Raw genomic sequence first — 25,438 nt, 5'->3', positions numbered from 1 at the left:
TGCAGTGAAATTCAAAGACTTATTCAGGCAGGAGGCAATCATGCTTACTTTGGGTTTTTTTTATTATTTTCTATTTGATTATATTGTTTTGTTTGCATTACATTTCTAATTTAGTATATTGGGTGTTCAGCCACAAGTGTTGACTTTTCATCCCTATTGTTTACATGATTCAATTAATTATTATAAAGTTATAATATGCTTTCGCAGTTAAGTATTTTTTTCAGTAGGATGTTTTAAACCTACTTGTCTTCTGAATAAGGAGTTAAACAAATCTTATAAACTAACTTATAAACTATAAAGAGAGCTTATCGTTGCAATTGAAGATTGCAACGATTTTTGTTGGAAGTTGCTTATAATACTGTTCGTCATAATTTCTAATGTTTCTATGTTTGCGAGTCTGTGCAACTCATTTGTGCTAAACCAGGGAGGACGCTTCAAAATCATTTATTCTGAATCCTTTGAAGCGTTTTCTTCCTAGTAGCACAACAACTTGCCCAGATTGGCACTGCATATAGCATTGCCGGTCTAAATATTTGTTTATAAATTAATAGTTTGTTCTTCAGGCAGAGCCTAGAATTCCTATTTATAAGAGGGTATAAACATTTTATATGTGTTGCATTTTGTTTGGATTCCTTCAATGTGATCCTTAAAAGTGAGTTTTGTATCGTAAATCAAACCCAAGTATTTAACTTGATCTGACCACGTTAAATTCAGACCATTAAATTTAATAATATGGTTATTATTTGGTTTAAGAGAAGAAGCTCTTGGCTTATGCGGAAACACAATCAATTGTGTTTTTGCCGCATTAGTGGAAATTTTCCATTTTTTCAGGTAATCATTGAAAATATTTAAGCTTCGTTGCAGTCGACTGCAGATAATACGAAGACTCCTACCAGTGGCTGAGATGCTAGTATCATCATAGAAAAGTGACTTTTTACAACCTGTAGGTAGATTTGGAAGATCAGAGGTAAAAATATTGTATAGTATTGGTGCGACGCTTGCTCCTTGAGGGACGCCTGCTTTAACGGGTAGCTTATTAGATTTACAATTCTGATAAGAAACCAGTAGGGTACGGTTAGTAAGATAATTTTTAATTATCTTTATTATGTAAATTGGAAAATTGATATCCCACATTTTGGCAATTAATCCTTTGTGCCAAACACTGTCGAAAGCTTTTTCGATATCTAGAAGAGCAACTCCAGTGGAATAGCCCTCTGAGATATTTGCCTTTATCATGTTAGTTACTCTCACAAGTTGATTAGTAGTTGAATGTCCAATACGAAATCCAAACTGCTCAGGAAGAAAAATAGAATTCTCATTGATATGTGACATCATTCTAGTTAGGATGATTTTTTCAAATAATTTACTAATAGAAGAGAGTAAACTAATTGGTCGATAGCTAGATGCTTCTGCTGGGTTTTTATCTGGCTTCAAAATAGGAATAACCTTGGCATTTTCCATCTTTCAGGGAAGTATGCTAATTCAAAACATTTGTTGAATATTTTGACCAAGTATCTCATGGTGATTTCAGGAAGGTTTTTAAGAAGAATGTTGAAAATTCTATCATAATCTGGAGCTTTCATATTTTTTAAATTTTTCATGATGGATTTGATCTCATCATAGTTTGTTTCAACAATATCGTCTAGATACAATACTTGATTTGAAACGTTTTCATATTTTTGTAAGATTTCGGTTTCAATAGGACTCGCAACGTTGAGATTAAAATTATGGACGCTTTCAAACTGCAGAGCATATTTTTGAGCTTTTTCTTCATTTGTAAGAAGTATGTGATCACCTTGCTTCAAAGCTGGAATTGGTTTCTGAGGTTTCTTAAGAACATTGGAAAGTTTCCAGAAAGGTTTAGAATTTGGCTTGATTTGTTCAACCTCTTTTGCGAAATTTTCATTTCTTTAGAGTGTGAATCTATGCTTAATTTCTTTTTGTAGATCCTGATAGATACATTTCATAGCAGGATCACGAGAACGTTGATATTGACGTCTTCGACCATTCTTCAAACGAATCAGAAGTTGAAGATCGTCGTCAATAATAGGAAAGTTAAATTGTTTTTGTATTGTTGGTACTGATAAATTCCTAGCATCAACTATAGAATTACTTAAATTTTGTAATGCCGTATCAATGTCAGCTTTATTTTGTAAATCAAGGTCATGATTAAAACTATTCTCAATATAAGTTTTGTACCTTTCCCAATTCGCTTTGTGATAATTGAACACTGAGCTAATGGGATTGGAAACAGTTTCTTGAGAAAGTGAAAAAGTTACTGGAAGATGATCAGAATCAAAGTCAGCATGTGTAATCAATTCGCTACAAAGGTGACTTTGATCTGTCAAAACCAAATCAATTGTTGATGGATTCCTTACAGACGAATAGCACGTAGGACCATTCGGGAACAAAATTGAATAATAACCAGCAGAGCTATCATTAAAAAGTAGTTTACCGTTGGAATTGCTTTGAGCATTATTCCACGCTCGGTGTTTGACGTTAAAATCGCCGATTATGAAGAATTTCGACCGATTTCTTGTAAGTTTTTGTAAGTCTCCTTTCAAGAAATTAATTTGCTCGCCAGTGCACTGAAAAGCCAAATAGGCTGCAGCAATAAAATAATACCAAGATCAGTTTCAACTTCGATACCCAAACTCTCGATCACCTTGGTGTCAAGAGACGGCGTAACGGAATGTTTGATCCTGCGATTAACCGCTGTTGCGATTCCTCCGCCGAATCCAACATTTCGATCAAATCGATGAATAGCAAAATTAGAGTTACTCTTCAATTTAATATTTGGTTTTAAAAAAGTTTTGGTCACAACGGCTATATGCTCATTATGTATCCTCAAGAAGTTGAAAAATTCGTCTTCGCATGTTTTTAATGAACGAGAATTCCAATTTAATATATTTAAATGATTATTTAGTCATTGTTAAACTTTAATTTCATTACAATTCTGTTAGCAAATTCCCAACCCGCTTGAAAAGCTTCAAACATGGAGGTAGAATTTAACATGGCAATCATCATAGGTAACATAGCCTCCTGTGGGTATTTTAATTTTTCTTCCGTTACGCTACCTAGATCCATTGGACTAAAGGAAGCGTTGGGTGCAAACGAGTTTGTGGGCGTGGTAACGGTAGCCGTTATTTTAGCCTTGTTACCTGCCACTGAAGCATAAGATGACACACCATTGTAAAATGGTGTGACGGAGGTAGAAGTTGTTAATCTATTTTGAATCGGATTAACACGTTTCGTGTTTTCTTGAAGTGTACCTGAAGAAGTAGGTACATTTTTTATTTGTTGTTTTTGTTGTCTAGAACGAGAATTTATAAATTTTTCTCGAACAGGACAACCCCAGAAATTCGATTTATGATTTTCGCTACAATTAGCGCATTTTGTGGTTTTTTTCACCGACAAATATCTTTCGTGTGCGATTTATCACCACAGATCATACATTTGGAATCCAAATGACAATATTTGTGCCGTGCCCAAAGCCTTGGCATCTACGACACTGGGTCAGATTTTGAATTCTGCCCCCATGTCGTCTATAATGTTCCCATTTTACTCGCACGTGGAACATAAAACGTGCCTTTTCATATACTTTCAAATTATTAACCTCATTACGGTTAAAATGAATTAAATAAAGCTCCTGGATAATTCCAGAGCGTACTGGCGTGTCATCGCCGGTAGCCTTTCTCTTCATAAGAATAACTTGTGAAGGAGAAAAGCCAAGTAAATTTTTCAATTCGTTGGATATTTCATCCAAACTTTGACCTTGTGGTAGCCCTTTCAAGACAGTCTTGAATGGTCTATCTGTCTTGAAATCATATGAATAAAATTTATATAACTTCTCCGTAAGATACTGGAGTAGTCGTTTGTGGCCAATAAATTCCTCCGCTGTAACTCGACAATCTCCTCTTCGGCCAATCTGAAAAGAGACTTTCACGTCCGGAAGGAACGTCGAAAGCTCAGTTCGAAAGGCTTTGAAGTCGGAGATAATCACTGTTATAGGCGGAGGTGATTGCGTTTTCTTCTCATTGGCATTATGCGCAATGCGAGGAAATTTAGAAATTTCATCAGCTTCACATTCGGATAAAACATCGAATGAGTTGCTGCAGTCAATTGAATTTTCGGGTGGAGAAGATACCCTTTTCCGTTTAGCTTTAATTTTTGGCACTCGGCCTTTCTGGGAGGACCCAGGCATGTTGGAAGAATTAAATATTTCTTTAGGCTGAATTGTTCTTGAAAAATGTTTTAGTCTTGAAAAAGACTGATTGAGTAGAAAAAGTAGGTAGTCTTGAAAAAGACTAATTGTCGAAAAAATATAGGTAGTCTTGAGAAAGACTGATCGAGCGAAAATATAGGTAGCCTTGAGAAAGACTGTTGTTGTTGAAAAACTCTAGGTAATCCAGGAGCTATCAAGATTTGTGACCGGTTCGAACGAAGGTTCAAGCCGGTATGACCCTACCGATATTAAGGAATTCTATCTGACCACCATGGTGGAGACAGCGCATAAACCATGAATTGTAACAGTTACTCACAGAACCACTCAACGTTCGCAGAGCGCATATCGGCGGTTACTGTGGGCTGGTTATAATGCCAGAATGTCGAAAGACAACACGGTTGAAATGGTTCTCGATACTAATCCGACAGACATAAGGAGGAAAAGTAAACTGCGGGCAAGATGGATCGACCAAGTTAAAGGCTACCTGAGGAGTTTAAAAGTATTCGATTCAATCAAACATAAGTAAGGTTGTGAATAAATTTTACATTGAAAGTTAAAAATAGTCCGTTAGTATATATTAAACGAGCGAAAAGGAATCCGGTTACAATTCCGGAGCCTGTTGACTATACTTAAGTATACGTTTGCATTGCCATGCAAACCGGAAACGGTAGCGCTATCGAGAGTTTAAGTTGCATATTTTATAAACTCGTAATTTTCTGATCAGCTCAACAAACGATATATTTAGTTATTAATTTAAATTAAGAATTAAGTCTGGTGGCCTAGTCAAATACCATGATTCTGAAAAGATGAAGCAGAATCACAAAAAAATTGATTGATGGCTAGGTTTTGTTCCTCTATACTACTTTTAGCATATATCTGCGCATTGGCATGCTTAGCTGAGAACAAGGCTCGATTTCAGTATGTCGCATCACGAAATAGAACTTTTTCACTTACAAAACATCGTAAGCTAAATTGTTTAGTGTGTTTACAAGTAACGTTTCCAATTTTGGACTAGCGTCAGTTTGGTGCCTTGATCAAGTGCCATTCTTAAGAGACCAAGTGGAAACGCAAAACCTGTGACTATCGTAAGTTCTCGAGCAATAATCATACGACAATAGTTGTATAGGTCCTACTTATTTAGGACTGGCGATTCTCAATCTTTGTCGTACCACGGACCCCTTAGAAATCACCCTGGGTTGCTGCGGACCTCCATGGATAAACATCGATTTTGTATGCTATCAATAAGTTATTTTCAGTTTGTTAGGAAACAAGACTCGAAATATCATTATGCACTCGGAAAATATATTTTTCTTCACGGACCCCCACCAATGATCTTACGGCCCCCTAGGGGTCCGCGGACCCCACGTTGAGAATCACTAATCTAGGTGAATGCACATTTGTCTATTTACCGTATCTCACAAACAAAAACTCTTCCTCGTAACAATCGTGGAGATGCATCGATATACGTATGGGGGTTTTTCATTGAAAAACCATGGGGCAGTGGATTGAACTGGTGTTGCAATTGGTAGCAGAAGATCAAGCGACTAGACGTGTTTCATTCCCACTTCTGCTAGACAGTGCAAAACCAGTGTAATCCACTTCCCTGATGTTTTTTCAATGAAATACGACAATGGCTTCCATAAGCACGGTTATCACACTAACATTCTCTTCCTTCCCGAATGAGCTGATATTGAAATCTAAAAGCTTATAATTCTCAAAACGGGCTGGTGCTGGGTAGCCACTCCCAGGCCCCGTTCGTTGGTTCTTTGTATAATTTCGCTTGGTCTGGTCAATCACGATGTAGCAACTACGAATGGTACATATGCTCATCATGCTTATTCAAGGAAACACACTTGTCATCATAATGGCGAAAAAATGTTTGAGCTGAAGACGCTGAATCCCTCTGCTGTAAAGAATCGCCTTTTCTATCGTTCGTTTACCATTTATGTCAGTGCAGACAGATAATTGGTAAACACAGGATATAAATGGCGAGTCTTTATAACAGAGGAAATCAGCGTATTTAATTTGAGTTATATACACCAGAAATGTTTAACCTCAACTTGATGACAGTTCGGAGAGCTTGTTTACATGAAGCTTCAATTCTTCCACAATTCAAGGGTTTGGGTCATGTTTGAATTTTTACATCAAAAAAATTGTTGAAGTTTCATGTTTTCCTTTGATTACGCCATCATGCAATGCTCTACACCCAGGTAACAATTGAAGTTTTATAGAACGCTACAAGTTCGATCTAAGTTTTATGAGTGGCTATTATAAAACTACCATAAAACCCCAATTGTTACTAGGACATACATCTACATAGACCTAATCTATGTATATAAAAGTCAATGTTCGTATGTATAGAATTTATGAACTCCCAAACGACTTAACCGATTGCCGTAAAAATCATACATAGTAGGCATTTGTTGTGGAGCGTGTTTGTGTGCTATTGATTGGGGATTATCTGCCCGCCAAATGGCGCTTCGGAACAAATTGTGTTTTTCTCCTATTTCGTTGAAAGTCGCAGCAACGCGCGATGGGTATAAGCTATTTAAATATAAAATTGATAACATTTTTGCTGTGGCAATATAGTGTATTTCGCTTTACTTGTACAAATACGATCTTCTTAAATGAGGTCTCAGTGCTAGGACGGCATAACCCAAAAACTTCAAATTGAGTTTATTGTTAATTAGTAGTTAAATGTTTATTAATACTAAAACGATGCAAGCTAACTTTAATACAAAGGACTCTTTCCTATCGTTTTCTCTTATATCTCATAGTAAGCTTTTTGGAGTTGGGTCGTTCTTGCACTGAGCATCTATACTCGATATTTCGTATGAGTTTGTTTTTTAGTAGTTTTTTGAATTGACAACGCACGTTTTCGACTACTATTACGTCCTTCGCTGAACCAAGAGAAATTACTCATTTTGCTTTCTTCGACTTTGTTTTCTTACTTTTGACAGCAGCTTTGCAGCGTGTAATGATTGCAAGAACGATCGCTGCTGTGAACCCCAACACGACGAACCCAAAAATGCCAAGCGTGCAGTAGAACAACGTTGGGTACTCATTGTGAAGTGTAACGACTAATACAGGAATGTTTTTGAGGTAATGTACGGTTACTCCTAGGAATGCATCGCTATAATATAAAACGAAACAAAGTCTGAATAGAAAATGGTTTTAGGATTCACTGTGATATCTACTTACAAAGGCGATGGTGGAACTGGAACTTTTTCCGGTGTTGTGTTTTTGTACCAGTCTTGTGCGAATTTTACGAATGATTTAATGTCATATTTGCCAATCTCGTACCGATAGAATTTACCTTGGCGCAAACTGAAAATAAACCACTACGAATAGTAACAAATAACTATATCAGGTTCCTTGCTTACAATATGAACGACGGCACATCTTTTACACTAAATCGCTCTGCCGTTGCGCTTCCCTTTCCATCTTTCTCCATCAGAGCAACATTCATTCGTGTCTTAAGGTCAGCGGCAACTGCTTCCCAAACGGCCGTCAGTCGTTGGCAATCAACGCAATTCGATGTGTAGCTGAACAGTGTGGGACATTAGTAAAACTTCTACAATCCATCCATCCTATACTCACAACATAATGAACCAATCACCTGTCGTTGCTCCGCTAGAAGCTTGAGTGAGGTGTTCGAAGTTTTCGTCCGACAGCTCCTTAACGTTCGGGTCTTTATTCTGTACTAATTTTCCAATGAGAGAATCTTCGTTTGCCGGCCCATCGTAAAGCAGGGGTACACCATGTCGGAAGAATACTATCGCTGGCTCCTTTGTGGGACTATACAGCCGCACCAACTGGCTACCACTGGCCTTAACAATTTCTGCTTCTAGATTGTCTTTCACTTCCTGCTTAAGATTTTTCAGGACGTCCTCCAGTTTATCACAGTCATGGCAGTTCTGTTTCGCTGAATAGATCAAGTAAAATTACAAATTAAATTGCATAGCTAAAAACTTGATAGGTTATTGAGCCCATTTTGTTGTTTTATTCCTATTAATTCACGATTCTTTTGCTTGTTTTCATACCATACCATACGAGAATCTAAGGGTATGTTCAACTATTTCTCTTTGACAAATATTATATTAAAGTCCAATGTTTGTAGATTTGCGTGAGTACCGCAATTTGCCGTCAATATGGCGTACTAATCGAACACTAAAATGATGAAAAGATGTAAATATAGGTTTGCTACAGATTTGTTTCTATTATCATTCGTACTGAACTGTTTGAAGAGAACGGAGCATCTACTCAGAATATTTGTAAGCTATGCACGGCTAGCGGATTGCGATTCAATTAGCCTGTGTCGTTTCGTGCTACTAGCAGAGGCCATTATTTTTATTTCCGATGGTTAGAAAGTATCATACACAACAAAAAACCGATTGATTCGTTTCTGCTAATTTCATTCACCGAGCGACAAATCTTGAACAGCATGAATTGTGGCTTCATTCACATGCTGCTACGAGGGACAAGCACTAGCAGGTTTAAGTGCGTCGTATTGAAAATATCAAACATATTTTGAATATAATTCAAGTAAATAATGAAAGTATTTAAAAATACTTCTGTTGTACTTAATAAGATACTTAATGTAATTAACGTCGATGTGTGAGCACTTCCAGTATTTAAAGTACATATTGACTGTAATTGAAATATTTTGCGTATTTAAAATACGAAGAATTTGATCCGTACTTTTTAAATATTTGCGGTATTTAATGTACTTTATGGTACTTAAAGTAACTAATTAACTACTACTTTTGGCACCGCGTCGAATTGAAGATTTAGTGCTTGCCCCTCGTGTTGCTGTTCAAAACCGTCGGGTGGCCCTCTTTTTCGGGAGACTGTATATCAACACAGGGAGAGATAGGATTAATAGGAAGAGGCCGATATGGTACAATCAGATATACCAATACCGGGCGAGAAGACGATTATTAGGATGTGGTCGCCTTCGTGGACTGACTACATTATATAAGGCTCTTTTCAGAACAACCATAATTATCTTAAAGAATAAGTTGTAAAGTTCCCATTCAAACGTGATTCCGTTGAATCATTAAATTCGAATTAACAGCCTGAAGTCTAATCGACACTCCGGTTATGTGAAAGACATTACCCGCCTAACCCATCTTATTTGAACGGGTATAGGCCAATTTTCTCAACATGGAACGTCATTTATTAAATTTTTGGCGCTTCTCTAGTACTTATCGAAATAAAAACCAAATATAAACCCCTGGTCCTGCAAGAAAAGCATTTCTGATTAAGCTGGTGAGAATTAGTGAGTCAAAACATAACAATTTCTGTATTAGCAAGCCAATGCAATAAGGTATTATCAACGATTAATCGTTGGTATTATTCTCCTTATTAGATAAAAAATTAGGTAAAAACTTTTTTTCTGCACAATATAGTATAGAGCATATCGCATTGGCTTGCTAAGCCAAACCAAGTTTGAACTTCATTAATTTTCATCAGCTGAATCAGAACTCCTTTTCTTGCTGGACGCAGGACTAGGGGTTTCCTCAGAAACAGAAATGGTGTTTTCGTTTTGGAGCTAGCGTCAATCCGGCGCTAGCTTAGTCATGCCCAAGTTAGTCACTAAGTTAGTGTCTTGGATTCTGATGAGACGTGGTCGAAATGCGAATTCCACAACTAATTGAAACTTAATAGCTCATCTGTAATTTGTTGGCTAATTCCAGACGATCCGATATCAACGCGCGTACAATTTTCTATCGATCTATCTTTCTCCATTTCTATCTTCAATATGAATCGTTGGTGGCAATATAGTTGCCATTGCCTTATAAAGGGTTGAAGCACAGTATCGCGAAGAGCCTGATCACGCATGCTTTTTGGGACTGCGATCACGTACATCAATACAGTTATACGAACAGTCTGGTAAACAGTGATTGACTCGTTTCTGCTAATCTCATTGACCGAGTGACAAATCTTGAACAGAATAAATTGTTTTTTCAGTCGAATGCTGCTACTCAAACCCGTCGGGTGGCCCCCTTTTCGGGAGACTATATATTAACATCGGGAGAGACGATTAATAGGAAGCGGCCGATTGGATAGAATCAGGAACATATACCATATACTGGGCGAGAAGACGGATGCGGTCGCCTTTGTGAACTGATTGCATTATATAAGGCTCTTTTCAGAACAACCATAATTATCTTAAAGAATAATTTGAAAAGCTCCCTTTTAAAGGTAATACCGTTGAATATCATTAGATTTGAATTAATTTTAACGGGATTGCGCCAGTTTTTCTCAATATTAATTGTCGTTGATTAAATGTCTGGTACTTCTAGCAATTATCGAGTTATAAACCAAACACTATTTGATACCAAATATAAACAGCTAGTTCTGTGTGATGTCCCACAAGAAAAGGATTTCTGATTAAGCTTATAAGAATTAATGAAGTCGTTAGGTTGCTTAGTAATCTGTGTTAGCAAGCCAATGCAATGTGCTATTATTCTCCTTAGTGAGAAAAATTTAGGTAAAAACTATTTTTTCTGCACAATATAGCATAGTGAATTGGTTTGCTAAGCCAAACCAAGCCTAGACTTCATTAATTTTCATCAGCCTAATCAAAACTCCTTTTCTTGCGGGACGCAGGACTAGGGGTTTCCTCAGAACCACAAATGGTGTTTTCGTTTTTGGAACTAGCCTCAATCCGGCGCTAGGATAGTCCTGTCATTAAGTTAGGGTCTGATTCTGATGAGACGTAGTCGAAACGTAAATTCCATAACAAATTGAAACTAAATAGCTCAGCTGTAATTTGCTGGATAATCCCAGCCAGTATTCACGTGGTTACAAATTTTCTACCGATTTATATTTCTCCGTTTCAATCTTCAACATGTATCGTTGGACATACCACCACTATATAGCGGCCACTGCCTTATAAAGGGTTAAATCACAGCACAGCGAAGAACCTGAACACGCATGTTTTTTGGGACTGCGATCACAAATATCAATGGTAATGCATTCAACAAATGAAGTTATACGGACAGACTTATTGTACCCCGTACACAGCAAGTCGCAGTACTATATAATATTCACAAAAATATTTACTTACAAAACAATACGATCAAATTCGAATGGCTATGAAACAACTTGACGAGATCATCATCACTGACGACTTTGAGGTCAGCTGCGGCTTTGGTCTCCCGGAATCCCAGCACTAATAAAACAATGACTAACGAAGAATACTTCATTGCACGTGTGGACGGAATAATATCAAAATATCACCAGAAATAAAATTTTGAACGTAGTTTTTCGCATTTAAACCGCTACAGAAGGGTAAATGACGTTGCCGGAAGGCAAAATGAATATATTTTAAAAAAGGGAATCATCAATGATTAGTGGATGACATTTTGTTGCATGGGCTGCATTGTCGACTCACAAACGAAATGACAGATGACGACTGACGAAAGAGATTGAGAAAAGTTGATGTAACAAACGTGATCGCGAGTAGTTTAGCTAACAAATCGAACGATTTCCACTAAATTAAGGTAACAATTTATGAAATAGGAATATTTGAATCCATTGAAGCTAGTGTAGTGAAATTTACAACATTTTATACAATAGTTTGCGAAATTATTAGGCTCTCCTTCAGGGTCCTTGAAAAATGACGTCTGATGAAGAATTTGCGTATTCTAGAAAAAATTGTTTCAGGCGGCAGGATAAATTAATGTTATTTTTGTTATATAATTGTCGCAACGCCTAACATAAACAGTACAATTAATGTTAATATTGAGTACCTATATAAACCAATGTACGGCATATGTCCTAATATTTCTTTTTTTTGGAAACCAGAAAGTCAAGCACCGAATAAAGTTAAAACGAGATTAGATGGAGGAATACGCTCGCGAACCATGTCCGTATCGGATTGTTGATGATTGCGGTGGTGCTTTTGCTATGGGTTGCATAGGAGGTGGCGTATTTCAAGCGATAAAAGGTTTCCGAAATGCCCCCTCCGGATTCAACAGACGATTGGTTGGTTTCAATGCAGGCATTCTTGAATCAAGTTAATTTTGTTTTTCATTTGTTTTAGATTGGCAGTTTAACAGCAATCAAAGCTCGTTCCCCAATAATTGCCGGAAACTTTGCAGTTTGGGGTGGAATGTTTAGCACAATCGATTGCACATTGGTACATTTTCGTAAGAAGGAGGATCCCTGGAACTCAATTATAAGTGGCGCTGCGACGGGTGGAATATTGGCGGCTCGTAACGGTGTCGGTGCCATGGCAGGAAGTGCTATTATTGGTGGAGTGCTGCTGGCATTGATTGAGGGCGTGGGGATTATGTTTACGAGACTTTCAGCTGAACAATTCCGTTCACAACCGATCGCTGAAGATCCTTCCGTTTTAGGAGATCCAGCGCAGAATGCATCCGCATCAGGGTCGACTTCTTCTTCGATGCCATTTGGTTTCGGTCAGTCAGGGCAAAATTATCAATAGGACAGTTAACCTCGTTTTGTAAGGCTTAGTTCGTACTGTGAAATTTAGTTCTATGTGAGAAAAAATTGAATGACTGCTGTTGACCAAAGGTGTGCTTGTGTTGGAACGAACGAACTGGATAAATCAAACCAAATAGGCAGCCGTAATTATGTGCCGGTGAGATGATCCTGGAACAATGCGCGACAAAAGGGTCGCTCTTTTCAATCTAATCGAAAAATAGCCACTGCTTACTTCCTGTGATCCTCGTCTGAAAGTGACTTTCCCTTTTTTCGACATTTGCTTTGTACGGAAAAGGGAATCGGTTAGAACGAAAAATTTACCCTTTTGCTAGATTATGATAGCCTAAAACCGTCACAGGACATTTTGATGGTGCGTAAAGAAAAAAAATCGCACTAAATCTATTAACGGTAGTGATCGGTTTTCACTGAACATTTTGATTCGAAAAATCATTTTTTGGATTCACTACGGAGCTCCGTCAACTCTTGTTTTCTTATCGGTAACCAGATTTAAGTCAAATCTACAACTTCTGTACATACTCTTGAGGGAAAATATAAAACTGTTTCCAAGAAAGCATGTGTATGATCTTGAAGAACCAACCATCAAAGTTTTTTTTTCTGTAACGAAATGTCCTAATTGACTCTGTGATAAGAAACGAAAGTTCGCCACAGACATGCTTTCAATAGAATAGAAAGATTGCTGGGCTAAACGGGTTTTCTTGTAAATCGCTAAAAGTAACAAGAAAATTGCCATAGATTGAAAATCCGCCAACGTTTGGGTAAACATCTGAAAATGCCGGTAAAACATCTAAACCGCTTATTTTGGAATCAGGACCAGGAAGTAGTCTCACTCAGTAGAATTGTCGTTATTGCCCCAATTCAAACATGTCTCATGCAATAGTCGTTGGCAATTTATGTTAATTACCATTGTTTCGTGATAGTTGGACGACAGCACCCTATTCTCACAGTCACAATTTCTAGTCACTAGGTGACGTGACTGTCAGAATAGGCCCCAATATGTAGAATGTTGTTACAGTACTGCTGATTAATTTTTATGAAGATCTAACACACGGTGTGGACAAAAACTGCTTTTTTCGTTTTCCATTTTCGCCCCTTCTCTATTCAACCTTAAATTTATAGGGAAAAAAAAGTAAAACATAAGTTCTGGCAAATCCCTGCTTGGTTGGATTTCAGTGGGTAAACAAAGTTGTTGGCTGTCATTTTTCTTCACCGCAGTCTGCTGCACGCTTACCTCACTCCTCACCTAGTTACTGCCAAAGACGAATCACCTTAGAACTCTAAACACCTTGTGTTAGTGAACAGAGACGTGGTATTGATGACGTAGACGCTACCATTCGCCCTTAGAAACTGTTACACATACTGGTACAGAGGTAATTTTCGTTTTGACGCATTTCGACCTTGCCATATAAGGACTTTGACTGTTAGCGACATCTGGTGACAAATGGATATATTTAGACCCCTTTTCGCACAGCCACGTCACCTAGTGAATAGAAGAAAATCTTCTTCTATAGTCACTAGGTGACGTGACTGTGCGAATGGGGCTCTCAGTCATTTATCATTAGATGTCGCTTTAGAACATGTTCAGCAGCGACATCTAGTGACGTTTTTGCTTGACGCTTTTTTGAACTACACTGCAAAAAAATCGTACGATAGTCATATGTTCGCGCTTGGTAATTGCTTTTTCATAATGCATGAATCAAAAAAATCCGAATTAAAGGCAAATTTTTAGCAGTGTTGGAATATTCAAACATCTGTACTTAATATAAAACATGAAAAGCCCAATTGAAATTATCGTTTTCAAGGGGAATTCTTGCGGACATCCCGTATAAATAAATACCATTCCAGAAATCTTTGGAACCATTTCCAGACTATTCATATAATACTCACCATATTGGGAATACTACTGATATATTCTACCAATATAATTCAACTACTATACTACCATATTCATTTTAGTTACCATACCTTCCGAGTATCCTATATTGAGGATTTGTATACTATATTTCAACTTTTGTGCCAGATGTTAATATTACTCTGGTGGTCTTTGTTATTCATATATCTGTTTACGCTGTTCCAAAAACCTGTAGCTTAACATGATCAAAAATCCTCGTCTTACAACATTACGGCGATAGCTCAGTTGGATAAAGCGACAGTCCACTTAGTGTCAACGAAGCTCATCTTCAGATGACGTGTAAGAAAATAAAACTTCATCAATCGATAGAATTGAAATGTGCGAAAGGGAAGAATTGTTTTTTCTCCGCCTAATATTTTATGCATCGCTAGATCTAAAATGTGGATGTCACCATAAACTGTATGGTTCTTGAATGGTATGTTGTCAAAATTTATATGGAAAAAGCATATTTTGGTATGGTAACCGTTCCTAACAACCCGCTGTTTGTATGGTCGAGTATGGAAAAACGATAATGCTTATCTTCGATATCATTCATTGGCGAAAAAATCTTTTCGCTTTCACATTCTATCGATTGGTGAAAGCTTTGTTGACACTAAGTGGACTGACGCATTATCCACTTGAGCTACGCCGTAATACGTAAGACGAGGTTTTTTGATCATGTTAAACCTTAAAGGCGCGAACCATTTTTTTTTTTCAAATTTTCTGAAAATTGTCTAACAGCTATAATAATTTTGAGATGGTTTTCGCAATGTTGCTTTAAAACATCATTGCGCATTTAATGGTTAATCTACAGAATTCTCGGGCAGAGTAAACAGATATATAAATAACAAAGACCACCAGAGCAATGTAGAAGTGCAATGTAGTATACAAATCTCAATAAACATATGACAGCGTAAAAGCCAACTGTCAGAATTCTCTTTGAAAAAAAAACATCCGGACAAACGACTAACGATTGGCCGAAGACAGTTCACAGCAGTTAATGAAAGAGAAAGCATCTATGATTGAGGAGTAACGGTTTGTGCGGAATTTTCAAAGTGAATTTTGACAGTTGGCTTACACGCCCTAATAATGTTTGTCAAAAAATCTTCAATATAGGATACACGGAAAATATTGGAAACAGTAACTAAAATTAGTATGGTAGTTTAACAGTTGAATTATAAAGAAATATATCAATAATATCACCAATATGGTGAATATTATATGAATAGTTTAGAAATGGTTCCAAAGTTTTCTGGAATGGTATTCTGGTTTCAGTTAAAAATCGAAATAGTGAACTTGCGCCTTTCCATTTTTCTCCAATAGGCAAAAAACAAAAGGCGTAAGTTCAATATTTCGATTTTCAACTGCAACCAGAATATTTATTTATACGGATTGATGCAATGGTTGACATATGGTATACATTTATGCGGGAAGGTATCCCAGAGTATCTACCAGGAAGATTGTTTCAGAAACAATTTTAGCGCAGTCATAATGTAATGTAATGTTGTGGCCAGATTTGTCAGATAGAATGCGCGGTCAGATATTTTTCATGTATACCAATTGATTATAATGCGACCCCTCGATGGAAACGCTTTTTCAAACATCAAACGCGTCGTTTTTTTATTACAATGATTATTTCTCGACCATATTGGATGGTAGCAATGGTGAGTTCGCGGGATTCGCTACCGGTGGCCTTGTTCCTGAAGATAGTAAACACACAACCTTGGCTTTGACACTGTGATGTGTATGAACTGCTGTATACTAGAAAGAAAATTTAGTATTTTATCAAACAAAAACCATTTGGAGTTTTTCTATTGAAGGGTACCGGGGTAGTTCCGTGCACTTGCTTTGCACTTTGTAGTAGAAGTTCCAACAGTGAGTTGTTCCATTTACACACTGAAAAAAATCCAAACGTTAATTCTATTTGCTTCAAACCGCTTAAAATTTATATGAAGAAGAAATGCAATTGTTATCACGCGCACACATACCTTCTATGTGTCAACTGTATAAACTATGTATGCACACACATAAGTTATATGTTCATATTGTTATAAAATGGGGTTTTATGTGCCTAATAGTTATGAAATGTGAATGTAAGATTAATATTTCTTGTAAATACACACATTTGGTTTATGTGCCAGCAAATAGTGTCTAAATGCCTCCGTTAATTGCAAAAATCTATGTGTAAAATCAATAGGCATAACGTTTACTTTTTTTTGAGTGCACTTCTGCTGGAAAGTGCAAAACCGCACTTCACCGAATCGGTGCATAGCTATTGGCGATTCTACGTTGAAACCGCTCATAGATAGCGCTGGAAGCAAAGTGTTGCTGATTTGATTCTGTTCTGTCATAGTGCATTTATTTTCTGTAAACATTGGTAAAAAAATTTTTAAATTCCAAATAACCTATCAATTTGTTGATAATTCCATATCAACATTAGAATAGATAATCCTTAGGCTAATAAGATTTGTAAACAAACTTTTGTTTTGCTGATTTCTCTTAATTTGTTATATTTTCAACACAGAAGACATTTGAAACGAGATTTGAAATTGATTCTACCAACGGTAAAGATGTTGATTCATGTATATCTTTCATGAAATTCAACTCGACTGCGGAATAATGAGCGAAATAAGTTTGTCTACAAAAATCTCATTAGACCTTTTGAAGAATTGTTATTGAATTGCTTATGAAAATGAAGGAAAACCATCATTTTATAAGATGATGAGTAAACATCTTGCGAAAAGAGGGTCAAACATAGTGGTTTCTAATATTATACGCAGAGCTATATGTGTTCTGTTCCGAAATGTGATTTGTTGAGCATCGTAGCTGCCGCAACATCATTTCCCTTTCCTCCTAAGGTAAGCTAAACCTTAATGAGATGGTGTAAATTCATGAAACTCTCCAGATCACACGAGGAAAGAATAGATCCGGCTAATAGGAAAGTGTTAGCTTTGTATAATACACAGCCGATCCTTCTCTCTGATAGTCTTCACTGAATCTCTTACGTAGTCCAAAATATGAAGGAGTTTGACATTGGTACTGATTGGGTCTCGGTTTCGAGTTAGAACTTCATTTATGAAACGATTTTTTTAACCACAATAATACCCCGATAACATTTCGAAGAAATGTATGAGCCAAATAGTTGCAAATGATCACTGAAAAAAATCCAAACGTTAATTCTATTTGCTTCAAACCGCTTAAAATTCATATGAAGAAGAAATGCTATTGTTATCACGCGCACACATACCTTTTATGTGCCAACTGAATAAACTATGTATGCACACACATAAGTTATATGTGCATATCGTTATAGAATGGGGTTTTATCAAGGGGTGAGTCGCTTAGAACAATGTGCTATGCACACTGTATCACCTACGATAACACGATATAAGATTACGATTCACAGTAATACGCGATCATTTCACTCGTTACCACAATGTGTGGCACACTGAGGCACACTTCTGACAACTCGAAAACTGTCAACAAAGTGTAGTTGAATAATCATAGCAACCATTGCTTTTGTTTTACTGAACACCATGGCACATCGTGGCACACCGTGGCACATCTTGGTACATTGCGGCACGAGCTACCACGCTGTTTGTTTGTGAGCACAATTCGATTTGTGCTAAGCGACTCACCCCTTGGGTTTTATGTGCCTAATAGTTATGAAATGTGAATGTAAGATTAATATTTCTTGTAAATACACACATTAGGTTAATGTGCCAGCAAATAGTGTCTATATGCCTTCGTTAATTGCAAAAATCTATGTGTAAAATCAATAGGCATAACGTTTACTTTTTTTTGAGTGATTGTATGTTCAGAATAATTGCAAATAAAACTAAATTTCTTACTCGTTTCATTCATATTTTGGCAGTGATAAGCTTTTTCCGAGAAGAAAATGAAATTTCTGTTGTAAGCTACGACTCATTTGCGGGTGAAAAAAGCAAACTGTGTCACTTTGCCAGTTCATGAGCTGAATCATAGGTGTCGCATGACTAATTTTGGTTTTGTCGCAAATCGCCAATTGAAAATGGCAATTGTTAGTTATATCAAATGTGTTCATAAACAATATTTATATTATGTAAAGAAATTTAATTTTCCTAATCCCAAACCAAAGGTTTTCGTTGCTGGGGTAGAAAAAACTTCAATTAAGACTGGCTTACCTATATAGTAAAGTTAGGAATTTTGAAGCTTCCGTCTTTTAACCATACGGCTAAGATATCTCCTCCAGTTACTTTTCTTCACATCATGAGCTGGTAGTCGAAAATATAACCGTCACATCGAAAATAAATTCCACATTTATTACTTCCGATAAAACGACCTGCATGACGAAAACATAACCACGTAGTTGAAGTCAGAAAAAGAAATTACAGTCGTGATTCGATGGTTCGACACTTTTTAACTGGACCGCTTTTTAGTTGGACCTCCGCTGGTTGGACCATTGTCCAACTAAAAAGCATCTGAACGCCACAATCTTATGTCAAATTTACTTTGACAATCAATCTGACAATATTTAGAGATGTGAACAGATGCATTTACACTGCCAAGATCTCTTTTGGAGAGTTTTTGACATTTGTCTGACGGTCTAACTAGCGAATCAAATTCGTTAGTTGGACAAGGCTGTGAGCCAACCAGCGAAACAATAACTGTAAACGAAACGAACGAGATAAAAATATGCACTAATACTGCCCGAATCCGCTCGCGGCGCTCGAATCGACGATTCGAGCATCACCGTTACCGTACAACTAACGCACAAGGGCAGTAACGCATTGAACGGTTTTCTGAGTAGGGAGTTTTGCTGCTACGAAAAATAACTATTGGAAAAGCACGCACGCAGAAAAATTAAGCATATTTAAACCAAAAATATGTGTTATTTAATCCAATCATTGATTGTTTATTACTATTACAACCAACAAACTTTTTGGTCTGAAAACATTTTTTTATTAGAACGACAATAAACTTTTGCATTTAATAAAAACAGTTTTAATTTCTATAAATTTACTTTAATTTCAATAAAATAAATATTATAAAAAGAATAATAATTTTTTTTATTGCAATAAAAAGCGGTGGATACACAATGTAGCAAACCCGCTACGACTTTAAGCACAGTGACAATAGTCTAATAAAAATCTATCCCGGCATTCGAAAGGCAAACAGAGATGAACAGCAGCAATCATCATTAAGATTGATGCTAATCGTCGACAAGTTTTCAGTGGTGATCTTGCGTGGCTTAATTTTTGTCGGTTGTCACGGTAAAGATAGACACGTCTACCTTTATCAGGACACATGTTAGTGAACTCGGGTGATTCGTAGTTATTCTGCCTAAGCTCGACCCTCATTAACAGAAGACAGATTAAGCCCGTACGATATTAAGCCTGTTCTAATGACCCTGCCACTTCTAGTTTTCCGATCTGTTTACTTCACATCCATGCTCTCACTTGAGTACTATGGCTCTAAGTTTCATAACTTTCCCTACCCAGTAATCTCTAGCTAATTGAATGTCGTTAAAATGTCAAAAAGAGAATATGACTAACATAGTCGAAACAAAAAAAGGAAAAAAAGCAATAATAAATAAATTTATTGAATTTAATCCATATGTTCATAGAACCTACAAAATCTTTTTTCTGCGTACGGCTATTAGTTCCCAATTCTGTGGCCTGTTGAGACGTTGCGCTAAACACAGCATTTTTCGGTCATCGGATAATTCGAACAGCGATGCTGTCATCTTTTCCGTTCAAGTGACAGCCGAACCGAGATGCAGCGAAATGTCAAAATCTTTCGGCTCAAAGAAAATTTTTCGTTTGCTTCTCGTCGTTGGATTCGGTCCCGTCGTGTCTAAAGTCGCCTGCGGTCAGGTGCGTGTGTCGTGAATATAGTGCTTATACTCCGCCAAACAACCTGGAAAAGGAACCGTAGGAAGGGTCTACCATGTATCGCTTGCTAGTACAAAGAACCTTCTTCAGCGGATCGAAGGTAGGTGAAATCCAGAGTAAAAGTTACCAAGAAAGGTGTTATGTCACAACATTCATACAAATATAACATCGAGTCACCAGCGAATGTCACCATTATCAATGCAAATATAGCTGTATGATAAATCTGGTATCTATTCGGGGGAAGCGGGGTTCCAAAATTGTTTGATTTAATTGCATGATGTATCTATTTATTTGTAGTTTATTATTCACACGCAACTTTGTTAGTTAACTATCTAGCAGATCAAGGATTATACATTGGTTAATTCGCACCTTTGGCGTCATGGATTTTTCATGTTACTTTGTAAATCAATATATTGTTCACATTGTTTTTATCACTCGGTATCATGGTCGAATTTGAAGACTTCCAGGATGTTCCATCAGGCACCCTGTTCTCGTGCAATCGAGTCCGATGAGAAGTTGACGATTAATCAATGAGCATTACTTCAACTTCCAGCAGGCAACCAGGTTACATGCGAGCAACCTAAAAAGTGGCAAAAATAGAACATGGTTCGTAGAACCCGCGTTAAATATATTAGAATTTTGAAATTGGATATAAGCTCCAAGTGTAAAAAAATCGGACAGAGGATTTTGGATTTCCGAATCGCTTAAAAAAATTTCAAACGAATTTTAATTTTGGATGTTACGATATATACGGTTAAGTCGATTGCATACGGAAGTTTATTCTTGCCGACTTTTCGAGACAATTTTCCTATGCTGAGAAAGCGTAGTCCCGATTTTTACGATTGAAGTTTATATCCGATTTTTACATTTGTTTAAAGCGGGTGTTTCGAAACATACTCATGTTAAACTCACTGTACTTTTTTATTAGGTTAGAATGTTAGCGTATTGACACCCAACGGTTAATGCGACTGCACCATTCGTCAATCTTTCATATAGTAATTTACGTACGCGCAATAAAGTAACATCGAACCTTATTTATCCATTTCTACATCATAAAAGTACAATACGCTTAAATCTATTGTTTTTTGTTGATCACAGAGAACGAGTGCTCAACTGCTTCGAACCTTCAGTTCCAAAAGACCAACGTTGCAGTTCCGCGAAGCTGGCTTTGGCAAAGTGCTAGTAATTCTATCTCCGCTCCTTGTCGGTGGCGGAGTTGTTGCGTATGCAAAGTAAGTACATCAATTTTTGTGCTGGTTTCAATAAATGACCCTTACATTTACTTTTACGCTCTAGGTACGACAACGAGTTTCGAAAAACCCTCGTCACTAATGTTCCAGCACTGGATCCCGTGCTGAAGGCACTTCTTCAGGAAGAAAATCCTCTTGATGAGGTGTCAAAAAAACTGGATGACATTTCCAGCACTATTAGTGGGTACACCTCTAGTGTTACCGGTTTTTTTACCGGTGGGAAAGAGGAGAAAAAGTCCGAGAAACGTGAGTAACTTGGAATAATTTTGTCTGATATTAATCGAACGCCATTGTTCTATAGCTGTTGACCTGCCACCGATAACTCGTTCTAAATCGGTACACGTACCTGTTCCGTCACCGCCACTTTCGAAACCGGAATCGTTGGTCGAAAAAGCTACCCCTGCGCCTATTGCTAAAACGCCAGCACCGAGTTCAGCGGCAAAACCAACCCCTACCAAAACTGTTGCACCTAAAGCAGTACCTGTTGCTGCGCCAGCCGAGGAGGTTCCTAAATCGATCAGTGAATTAGAGCGTCAAATTGACGTTGCAGCAGCAACGGCTATCAAAGAGTATGGCAAAGCTGTGCAGGTGCTAAAATCTTACACGGAAGAGGTAAAGAAGGTAGTGGATGAATCCGTCGATAAATTGGATAGCTCCAGTTGGACATTGTTACGCAATCGAACCAGTGCAAGAGACACCGCGCTGAAAGCAGCGGAAGATGCGGCCGAGCAAGCGCGGGATAATATTGAAAAGTTGCACCATCTGTTGGATGGCAGAGAGTTGAAGTGTTCCGACGAGTTGAAGAATAAGGCTCGTGAAAATATTGCAGCTTATTTGGAACACTTGAAAAAGGCAAAGGAAGATGTGCTGAAAGCACGCGATCTTGCCAATTTGGGCGAAAAATATTGGAAGAAGGTCGAATCGGCAAGAAACTATTTCATCGATGAAATCGAGCTGCTCTTCCCGGGATTAAATTTGAGCGAGAAAAAACTCAATATATCGAAGGACGACCTGGATTTGTTTATCGTACATGCCTTCACGCAGGTCGTTGCTCATCAGAAGGAGCTGCAAAAGTTACAGATCGAAGGAGACCAACAGCTTAAGCGGGCACTGGAGGCGGTTCGAGGAACGGATCAGAGTGATGCCGTTAAGGCTCAGCTAGAGTACGAGATCGCGAAGGAACGACGGGAGCTAAATTTACAAAATCAGAAAAAGGTTGGTTGTCTTCGGGTGAGTTGATTCAATAATTATTTTTCCTGAATTTCTTGGTAGCTTCTCGCCATTCGAGCTGATCTTGAGCGCGATTTACGCAGTCAGATGAAACGTCAGTCGGAAGCCCATTCGGATCATCTAGCTGATGCGCTCACTCAGAAAGAACTAGAAATGAAGCGCAAGTTTCAGCGTGAGCTGGACGAGAAAATTACTACGGAACAGGCCGCCTATAAACTACAGCTGGCTGCAATGCTCGGCAAGCTGAAGGGAATGGATTCCGCTCTGAAAGGTAATCATAGAGTTGTTTACCTTGTTTTCCCCGTAGTAGAGGTAGTAGAATACGAATTATCGGTTTGCCTTCCATGATTTTTATGTACGCTTGTTTCACGGACCATTACGATCTGTTCATTTGGATCTCTGTAAAAAATCTGTGTAAAATTCTAATAAGATCAACGATTAAGCTTAGATTCAGGCTCATGCTCTATTGGCTGTTTATGTTTAATAATATTGTAGCATTAGAAATTGTGCTAAAACTACCCCTGTTCTGGATTTCGATCGAGGTAGCGGCGGCATGAAACTGATTCGTCATCATGTCCGATCGCAAAATAAGTTGGGGACAGCTTAAATTCGATGGAAAACCAGGAAGTGGGCAAAATCTGTGCTGGCTACTGATGCAATATGTATTCTTTCTTTTGTGTGTTTCATCGACCTTTCCAAATATACTGACCTAAACCATCAACAACACAACTATACATCTATCTGTTTTCCCACCATGTATGCTAACACAAAACCAGAGATCGACGATGCTATGAAAGGTATATACTTCATTGTTAATGGCAGTGAAACATCACCGTAGTTTTACTAGATCGTTTCACACCATATGTCTGTCAATCAATAGTCCAGAACTGCCTTTGCATCGTCTAATAATTTACGTTACTTCCCCCAACAGAGCGCGCCGATGCCGAGAGAAGTGCCCATCAGGCACAAGCCCTGTGGGGTGCATGCCAATCGTTGTGGTCATCGATTCGATCCGGACAACCAGGAAAGTCGTGGCGCGAACAGCTGCGACCTCTTAACGATGAAATCAGTGCCGTTGGTCGTGCTGCCGAAGGAGATGAGTTGGTCAGCGTTGTGCTTAAGGGGCTCCCCGAACAGGCTAGAAAGCGCGGCGTCTACCCGGAGGATGCGCTTCGGGAGCGATTCATCAAGGTGGAAGAAATTTCTCGTCGTCTGGCCCTTGTACCTGCCGAAGGAGCCCGTCTGCCGATGTATTTGCTTTCGTTCCTCCAGGCGGCCCTAATCATCCGTCCCAGCGTTTCCATTTCGAAGGATGAACTAGAGGACAAACCATTCGATTTCAACAAGTTGGACACCTATGACATTCTGAATCGGGCCCGCTATTGGCTTGATCGCGGCGATTTGGTACGCACCGTGCAGTACATGAACTTGCTCAAGGGAGCGTCACGAAAAGCTGCACTTGATTGGCTGAACGAGGCACGTCTACTATTGGAAACCCAACAAGCTGCCAACACACTAATGGCCCATGCGGCTTCAAGTGGTATTCGATTTCTGTGAACAGTGTTAGCGCCATCTGTTGTTGTGTTGTTTTAAGTGTACATCCTCCCCCTAAAGATGTCGTTCTCCAGTTCACGTATTCCAAAATACACGCCGGCAGCAGCAGTTGTATGAAAAATGTATCCTGGCCAGAATTCGACACTGACGAGGTACTAGAAAACCAACGATCGTGTTTTAATTTTTACAAAGTTTAACGAAACGACGTCGCACGAATGAATTAAAATTCAAGTATTGTATCGTGTTGGGTAGTAGCAATTGCACAGTTTCTTCTATTGGTACATTCGTCAACAAAAATTTACAAGAGGTGCAAGTGTAGCAGGCAGAGGTGCTTCTTTTAGCGCAATCATTCTTGAAAAGCGGGATAAGAAAAACAGTTGAGATGGAAAAGGTTCCAATGGAAGCGGTTGGAATGATAATTTGCTAAAATTATAATATGTAACTTAAGCCAGATTAATTCAATAAACGAAAGTCAAAGTATTTTTGCGACAAAGCGTGCTTTTTTTGTCTGTTATCACATGCTATGCTGTCGGATAGATGTCTTATGTGGTTATTAGAACGAGTATCGACCGAAAATGTGGAAGAAATATACTATTGTGTTGTGACTGCTAAGACCAATTGTAATTTGCAAAGTCGCAGCTCTTCAACCTAAGAAACCTAACATAATATACTCAGAAGTTGAATGGTATTAGTACTACTTGTGTCGTATGATGTAGTTGTGTGTGACACTTCTGTAAGCACAGGTTCCATTTTCACCTTAACCAATGTTCCACTACGCGCCACTATAGATCTAAGACGGGTTTGCGAAAAGTCGATCGCGATTGTATTGTCCCGCAGTGGGTGAAATTTATTTTGTGGTTCATTTCGCTCGTAGTTGATGGAAACGGGACTGCTGTTCTACATAGTTTACACACACGCTATAGCGGAGTGTCGCGTGTAG

At 38.1% G+C, this 25,438-nt stretch overlaps 3 protein-coding genes across 4 annotated transcripts; 2 read left to right on the top strand and 1 right to left on the bottom strand.

Moving 5' to 3' along the window:
- Positions 1 to 6,794: 6,794 nt before the first annotated feature.
- Positions 6,795 to 11,568, bottom strand: LOC131677652 (thioredoxin domain-containing protein). Its single transcript, XM_058957555.1, has 5 exons — positions 11,301 to 11,568; positions 7,826 to 8,150; positions 7,609 to 7,770; positions 7,427 to 7,552; positions 6,795 to 7,358 (listed from the first exon to the last, which is right to left on the bottom strand). Exons 1-5 carry the CDS (start codon positions 11,437 to 11,439, stop codon positions 7,145 to 7,147), a joined length of 966 nt encoding a protein of 321 aa, XP_058813538.1. The 5' UTR covers positions 11,440 to 11,568; the 3' UTR covers positions 6,795 to 7,144.
- A 49-nt stretch (positions 11,569 to 11,617) lies between these two features.
- Positions 11,618 to 13,279, top strand: LOC131677651 (mitochondrial import inner membrane translocase subunit Tim17-A). Its single transcript, XM_058957554.1, has 3 exons — positions 11,618 to 11,736; positions 12,041 to 12,220; positions 12,279 to 13,279. Exons 2-3 carry the CDS (start codon positions 12,077 to 12,079, stop codon positions 12,681 to 12,683), a joined length of 549 nt encoding a protein of 182 aa, XP_058813537.1. The 5' UTR covers positions 11,618 to 11,736; positions 12,041 to 12,076; the 3' UTR covers positions 12,684 to 13,279.
- Positions 13,280 to 20,340: 7,061 nt separating this feature from the next.
- On the top strand, positions 20,341 to 24,991 carry LOC131677650 (MICOS complex subunit Mic60). Of its 2 annotated transcripts, XM_058957552.1 has the most exons (7): positions 20,341 to 20,564; positions 21,563 to 21,696; positions 21,761 to 21,960; positions 22,016 to 22,929; positions 22,987 to 23,215; positions 23,721 to 23,741; positions 23,876 to 24,991. In XM_058957552.1, exons 1-7 carry the CDS (start codon positions 20,520 to 20,522, stop codon positions 24,499 to 24,501), a joined length of 2,169 nt encoding a protein of 722 aa, XP_058813535.1. In that variant the 5' UTR covers positions 20,341 to 20,519; the 3' UTR covers positions 24,502 to 24,991. The 2 variants fall into 2 exon arrangements, with proteins under 2 accessions (XP_058813535.1, XP_058813536.1); XM_058957553.1 differs by lacking the exon at positions 23,721 to 23,741 and having other exon boundaries at positions 20,342 to 20,564.
- Positions 24,992 to 25,438: the final 447 nt, after the last annotated feature.

Source organism: Topomyia yanbarensis, chromosome 1, assembly GCF_030247195.1.
Source record: "Topomyia yanbarensis strain Yona2022 chromosome 1, ASM3024719v1, whole genome shotgun sequence".
NCBI classification, from domain to species: domain Eukaryota; kingdom Metazoa; phylum Arthropoda; class Insecta; order Diptera; family Culicidae; genus Topomyia; species Topomyia yanbarensis.
The sequence above is the reverse complement of the archived record's forward strand: the minus strand, read 5'-3'. Positions and strand labels throughout refer to the sequence as shown.

Coding starts and splice junctions, on each gene's coding strand:
- LOC131677652 (XM_058957555.1), bottom strand. CDS start 11,439: ATGAAGTATTCTTCGTTAGTCATTGTTTTATTAGTGCTGGGATTCCGG. Junction 8,151..11,300: donor GAATTTGATCGTATTGTTTT/GTAAGTAAATAT, acceptor TGATCTATTCAG/CGAAACAGAACTGCCATGAC. Junction 7,771..7,825: donor GGTGATTGGTTCATTATGTT/GTGAGTATAGGA, acceptor CACACTGTTCAG/CTACACATCGAATTGCGTTG.
- LOC131677651 (XM_058957554.1), top strand. CDS start 12,077: ATGGAGGAATACGCTCGCGAACCATGTCCGTATCGGATTGTTGATGAT. Junction 12,221..12,278: donor CCGGATTCAACAGACGATTG/GTTGGTTTCAAT, acceptor CATTTGTTTTAG/ATTGGCAGTTTAACAGCAAT.
- LOC131677650 (XM_058957552.1), top strand. CDS start 20,520: ATGTATCGCTTGCTAGTACAAAGAACCTTCTTCAGCGGATCGAAG. Junction 21,961..22,015: donor GGAGAAAAAGTCCGAGAAAC/GTGAGTAACTTG, acceptor ATTGTTCTATAG/CTGTTGACCTGCCACCGATA. Junction 22,930..22,986: donor ATTTACAAAATCAGAAAAAG/GTTGGTTGTCTT, acceptor ATTTCTTGGTAG/CTTCTCGCCATTCGAGCTGA.